This window comes from Temnothorax curvispinosus, unplaced genomic scaffold (assembly GCF_003070985.1).
Source record: "Temnothorax curvispinosus isolate PA1 unplaced genomic scaffold, ASM307098v1 QBEX01006006.1, whole genome shotgun sequence".
NCBI classification, from domain to species: Eukaryota; Metazoa; Arthropoda; class Insecta; order Hymenoptera; family Formicidae; genus Temnothorax; species Temnothorax curvispinosus.
Window position 1 is genome coordinate 1 of NW_020215786.1, and position 5,579 is coordinate 5,579.

The 5,579-nt window shown below is 38.9% G+C and overlaps 2 protein-coding genes across 5 annotated transcripts; both read right to left on the bottom strand.

The window, feature by feature from the left end:
* Positions 1–6: 6 nt before the first annotated feature.
* LOC112455303 (protein cbp-1-like) lies at positions 7–2,754 on the bottom strand. 3 transcript variants are annotated; one of them, XM_025017123.1, is made up of 6 exons: positions 2,654–2,754; positions 1,536–1,795; positions 1,140–1,454; positions 848–1,060; positions 360–663; positions 7–276 (listed from the first exon to the last, which is right to left on the bottom strand). In XM_025017123.1, exons 2-6 carry the CDS (start codon positions 1,750–1,752, stop codon positions 84–86), a joined length of 1,242 nt encoding a protein of 413 aa, XP_024872891.1. In that variant the 5' UTR covers positions 1,753–1,795; positions 2,654–2,754; the 3' UTR covers positions 7–83. The 3 variants fall into 3 exon arrangements, with proteins under 3 accessions (XP_024872891.1, XP_024872889.1, XP_024872890.1); XM_025017121.1 differs by having other exon boundaries at positions 360–678; XM_025017122.1 differs by lacking the exon at positions 2,654–2,754 and adding an exon at positions 2,561–2,600 and having other exon boundaries at positions 360–678.
* Positions 2,755–4,000: 1,246 nt separating this feature from the next.
* Positions 4,001–5,573, bottom strand: LOC112455304 (CREB-binding protein-like). Of its 2 annotated transcripts, none has more exons than XM_025017125.1 (4): positions 5,370–5,573; positions 5,078–5,290; positions 4,590–4,893; positions 4,001–4,506 (listed from the first exon to the last, which is right to left on the bottom strand). In XM_025017125.1, exons 1-4 carry the CDS (start codon positions 5,539–5,541, stop codon positions 4,314–4,316), a joined length of 882 nt encoding a protein of 293 aa, XP_024872893.1. In that variant the 5' UTR covers positions 5,542–5,573; the 3' UTR covers positions 4,001–4,313. The 2 variants fall into 2 exon arrangements, with proteins under 2 accessions (XP_024872893.1, XP_024872892.1); XM_025017124.1 differs by having other exon boundaries at positions 4,590–4,908.
* Positions 5,574–5,579: the final 6 nt, after the last annotated feature.

The window sequence follows — 5,579 nt, forward strand, 5'->3', positions numbered from 1 at the left end:
AAAAAAAAGTAATATTAATAATGACAGATTTGAGAATTGATTACAAGAATGTGACTTTAATGAATCTTTCGATGTCGTTGTAACTACGTACCAACTTCCTTTTGAAACTTGTAGATTTTCCCGACCTGCAGATGATAATATTGATAATATTCCGACCGGGAGTTAGCCTTAAAGTACATGTCACTTTCCACCTTCCTCACGAACGCGACGACCAAGTTGTGTATTCTTTTATGAACCATAGATTGTGAATCGGGATTCGGGAATATTGCTTGAATCCTGAGAAAAAAAGCAAACACACATGCTGGGACACGAGTTTCAAATGAGTGCGCGCTATTATGTATAATAAAAGTCTCACTAACAATTGATGAACATGATGGTTCCTGATATCTGGAGTGACGGACAGATGCCACTCCTTTGTTCCTTGCACCGGTATCGCTGTGACTTGACTGGATTGAAGACCGCCTGGAAACTGTAGATCCTGTAATCCATTTGGAATAACCTGTATACCGACAGCGGCCGCTGCGTCAGTGGCTGTAGGTCCGGTCGTTGATACCGTCTGATTGCCAGCTACCCCTACTATACTAGGATCGGAATTCAAAGGAAAAGATACGTTCGGCGTGACTACTTGTTGTCCGGCAAAGGCTACGGATTGTCCTGGTGCAACTAAAACACATGACGCTAATTGCTTGTTGTTTTTCGCGTAAAAATCTAAACAAATCATATTTTATATTTTTAACAGAATAAAAAAATAATATAATAAGATATATTTTTACATATGTATATACATTTTATAAAATGTTTTAAATTTGAGAAAAAATTGCAAAGCAGTTAAAAATGTGCAACTCACTCTGTGTCTGAGATTGCGCTAATCCAACGTTGCCCAATGCCCCTGGAGGACCGCCCATCATGCCGGGAGCTGGCATTCTAACGCCCCTACCAATGTCTTGACCGGGTAAAAGCCCCGGTGTTGTTGTCGGACACTGAATTCCTAAAGCATCATAAGCCCATCTCATTTTGGATGAGCTTGGATTTGGCTGATTATTTGGTTGAATTGCGGGTTCTAATAAAAATAATACATACAACATAAATATACATCGCCGAAATATTAAGATGTAAGATATATATTCTTGCACAATTACCTTGCGCAGAAATTGTCCCGTTCTGTGCTTGTTTTATCGGCAAGCAAATCGGACAATCACTTCGTTTACAATGCTTCCAATGACTGATGATCCGCCTATATATTCTACATTGAGGCACGGTGCAATTCTTTCCGGCTTGACAATTCGTCATGTGATTTAGAATATTTTTCATAGTTTTGCAGTCCGGCAAGGTACATTGTCTCATCTCGACGTTTGCTTGGCTTTCGCGTCGTTGACATTTATCTGCATGCAAAAGCAGCATCAACAATTGCTGGACGAATCTACATTCCTCTGGATCAATTGTCGATTTCGCGCCTAAACGTCCCAGATAAAGTTTGCATTGAGCAAAGATGTTACACAAGTAATACGATTTACAATAGTATAAGATGAACTTACCTGTTGAAGTACCAGTATTAGCCATTTGTCCTTGCGTAGCTTGCTGCGGACCTGGCTGTCCTCCGGTCGGCGTACTCAATTGAGATTGAGCCGGACTTGGTGCTGAGAGTTGTGCCTGTTGTGCTGCTGCTTCACCTTCTTGACTATCCATAATGTTCTTAGTACCAATTGAATCAGCAGTGCAGACAAATCTGCTGGCGGTGCCTCTCGCTTGCATGGGACTCGTATTCGTTCCTATGCCCTTTGATTCAGTTTGACAGCTAGAAAACAATTGGCCCATCGTAATCCCTTGCACAATGCTAGGTAATAACGGTAGCAATGGCGATAACTTTTTCAATCTATCGAAAGCCGTTTGTCAATGCTGTAGCTTTGTCAACAATTTTGTCGTTATTGCTATCGCTATCGTTATCACCTAGCACTGTGTAAGAGACTTTATAGTTTTGAAAGAAAAATGCAGAAAGAAAAAAGTAGTTAATAGATTTTTATAACAAACGTGTAATATATTTTTTTCTATATTGTATTTAAAACGCCCCCCTTGGTGGAAATATATCTTAGAATTTTTTACATCATTAAATCAGTATTTCTATAAAAATTTTCATATTTTCTCAGAATACTCTGAATATTTCAGATTTTTTTATACGAATTATTGGAACGTTTTTCAAGAAAATTCGGACATAATAAAAATAAAATTTTTTTCGCCAATATATTTTGGTAGAAATCTGATTAAATATGAGAAAATCTGTAAAATTTATCAGAAATTTTCATACATACAAATACTGAAATATTCCGAAAATCTTCATCCAATTATTTCGAAAAGTATCTGAGAAATTTTATATATTTTTTCACAACTTTTTATAAGTTCCAATTTTTGCAAAATTTCTGAGAAAATATGAGAAATGTTTTCACCAGGGCCGTTACCCCTAACCTTCTCAGGTTTTTTTTTACACTTCTACTTTACTCTTTCCGTTTGGGGGGACAGGTCGCATATTCTTCGCGCGTTAACTTGCTTTCTTTTAATTACTTACTTATATTATACAGCCTTGGTTGAACTATAACTATATTACTGTGCCTATTTCTCCTAGCAAGATTCACACATGCAACGGTGCAACGTTACTTACCATAACTTACTCCGTGCTCCCGTGTTTGAATTTGAGGTTATATGTGGTTATGAGATATAAGCGAGCAGAGCGAGCGAACATGGAGCATGGAGCGAATAAACATTTGCTGTGCTACCATCTAGTGGGAACAAATCTATCTATATCTTGAAATTAACTTTCCAGCAAGCGGACACAGGTCGACACAAACGTCGTTCTATATTTCTTTTTTCGCAACGAGTAACAAAGACAAAACGACAATTGTGTCACTTGCTTTAAAGCTTCCAACATTTACTTCAAATCAAATGATTGAAATGCACGTAAACTTGTCACGACTTTTATTTCAGCTGCTTCTAAATAAGCTACTTGTTACATATATTAACTTAGTCGCTCTTGTCGAACTGCAACATTTATTGCTTGTATCTGTCAAGCAATAAATTCGTGTAGATTTGCAGAGTAATAATGTTGCTCGAGAATGGAGAGGAAAAATTCTTTCCAAAATAAATAGAATATAAAAGCATCCATATATTATTGGTATACATTGTACATCATGATTCATATTTTATTGATAAATAAGGCCATTAGACAGTGAGCGGTGATACAGTCTGCGTCGTCGATGTCGCAATACCATCGTCATTAAGTGTGGAAGCTGACAACGATTGAATTGAGAATTGTTTCTATTGCTGCTGCAGTTGTTGCGGCTGCTGTACACTTGGTTGTAACATCCCGCTAAACGATGCTTGCGAAATTGACATTATCAGAGTATCGACATGGCTCGGAGTATTTGTTGTTGCTGCCTTTATTGCAGTTGCTGTGCTGCTTGACAACATAGATTGGGCCCACTGCCTTGGCCTCGGTCAATCTAACTTTCATAAGATCAGGGAACTGATGTTGATTCTGAATAAAACTATTGAGCAAACCGGCAGCCACGCCATTGGAAGCTGGAAATTAACTAGATGTCGCGTTCTTGAACACAGTGGTGGTCGTGAGATTAGCCTGGGACATTTGAGGTCGTCCAAATGGGCTGAGTCCAGGATTAGGGATTAGGCACCATATTGACGTTGAATTGATGTGGATTGCCCGTTCGGGCTAGAATCGGAAGGATTCCTTGTAGTTGTTACTGGATTTGCTGTTGGCGTTGGCTGTTCTCCTGCTGTGGGAACTGCATCCTGTTGTATTGCTGAATTGACCATCGCTGATATCGTTCCGAGTTTGCTCATACTTAGTGAATGACTTCATTTTGGCTTCAGTCGGGCAAATAGAGCCCAAATTCCCTGTGACGCCTTCTAGACGAGCTTCTAGTGACGACGGGAGTTGCTGCTGCTACTGTTGCTGTGTTACGTCTGCGGTTCCGTTTTTCCTCTACGTGATTCGATAAATCGCTCTTAGAATTTAGGTACAGATTAACTCAGAAAGAAAAGAATCTGATTCGGTTACTTCTCAAAAAATTAATTGAACCGTGTACAACTATGTGACGTGTATACATTTTACGGCGTATTCCAACGAGAAACAGACGATACAGAGTAACGCAATAAATTTCATCCTTGTTGTTTATCAAATGTTAAGTAAGAATCAAATGATTCACTGTATTCTTTTACTTGAAAAAAAAGTAATATTAATAATGACAGATTTGAGAATTGATTACAAGAATGTGACTTTAATGAATCTTTCGATGTCGTTGTAACTACGTACCAACTTCCTTTTGAAACTTGTAGATTTTCCCGACCTGCAGATGATAATATTGATAATATTCCGACCGGGAGTTAGCCTTAAAGTACATGTCACTTTCCACCTTCCTCACGAACGCGACGACCAAGTTGTGTATTCTTTTATGAACCATAGATTGTGAATCGGGATTCGGGAATATTGCTTGAATCCTGAGAAAAAAAGCAAACACACATGCTGGGACACGAGTTTCAAATGAGTGCGCGCTATTATGTATAATAAAAGTCTCACTAACAATTGATGAACATGATGGTTCCTGATATCTGGAGTGACGGACAGATGCCACTCCTTTGTTCCTTGCACCGGTATCGCTGTGACTTGACTGGATTGAAGACCGCCTGGAAACTGTAGATCCTGTAATCCATTTGGAATAACCTGTATACCGACAGCGGCCGCTGCGTCAGTGGCTGTAGGTCCGGTCGTTGATACCGTCTGATTGCCAGCTACCCCTACTATACTAGGATCGGAATTCAAAGGAAAAGATACGTTCGGCGTGACTACTTGTTGTCCGGCAAAGGCTACGGATTGTCCTGGTGCAACTAAAACACATGACGCTAATTGCTTGTTGTTTTTCGCGTAAAAATCTAAACAAATCATATTTTATATTTTTAACAGAATAAAAAAATAATATAATAAGATATATTTTTACATATGTATATACATTTTATAAAATGTTTTAAATTTGAGAAAAAATTGCAAAGCAGTTAAAAATGTGCAACTCACTCTGTGTCTGAGATTGCGCTAATCCAACGTTGCCCAATGCCCCTGGAGGACCGCCCATCATGCCGGGAGCTGGCATTCTAACGCCCCTACCAATGTCTTGACCGGGTAAAAGCCCCGGTGTTGTTGTCGGACACTGAATTCCTAAAGCATCATAAGCCCATCTCATTTTGGATGAGCTTGGATTTGGCTGATTATTTGGTTGAATTGCGGGTTCTAATAAAAATAATACATACAACATAAATATACATCGCCGAAATATTAAGATGTAAGATATATATTCTTGCACAATTACCTTGCGCAGAAATTGTCCCGTTCTGTGCTTGTTTTATCGGCAAGCAAATCGGACAATCACTTCGTTTACAATGCTTCCAATGACTGATGATCCGCCTATATATTCTACATTGAGGCACGGTGCAATTCTTTCCGGCTTGACAATTCGTCATGTGATTTAGAATATTTTTCATAGTTTTGCAGTCCGGCAAGGTACATTGTCTCATCTCGA

Bases quoted from the DNA above. Each gene is read 5' to 3' on its own strand.
- LOC112455303 (XM_025017121.1), bottom strand. From the start codon at position 1,752: ATGCAAGCGAGAGGCACCGCCAGCAGATTTGTCTGCACTGCTGATTCA. The intron at 1,061-1,139 runs GTAATTGTGCAA...TATTTTTATTAG, and splicing joins CGGGACAATTTCTGCGCAAG to AACCCGCAATTCAACCAAAT. The intron at 277-359 runs GTTAGTGAGACT...TTTTTTTCTCAG, and splicing joins AACCATCATGTTCATCAATT to GATTCAAGCAATATTCCCGA.
- LOC112455304 (XM_025017124.1), bottom strand. From the start codon at position 5,541: ATGAAAAATATTCTAAATCACATGACGAATTGTCAAGCCGGAAAGAAT. The intron at 4,909-5,077 runs GTGAGTTGCACA...ACAAGCAATTAG, and splicing joins AGCGCAATCTCAGACACAGA to CGTCATGTGTTTTAGTTGCA. The intron at 4,507-4,589 runs GTTAGTGAGACT...TTTTTTTCTCAG, and splicing joins AACCATCATGTTCATCAATT to GATTCAAGCAATATTCCCGA.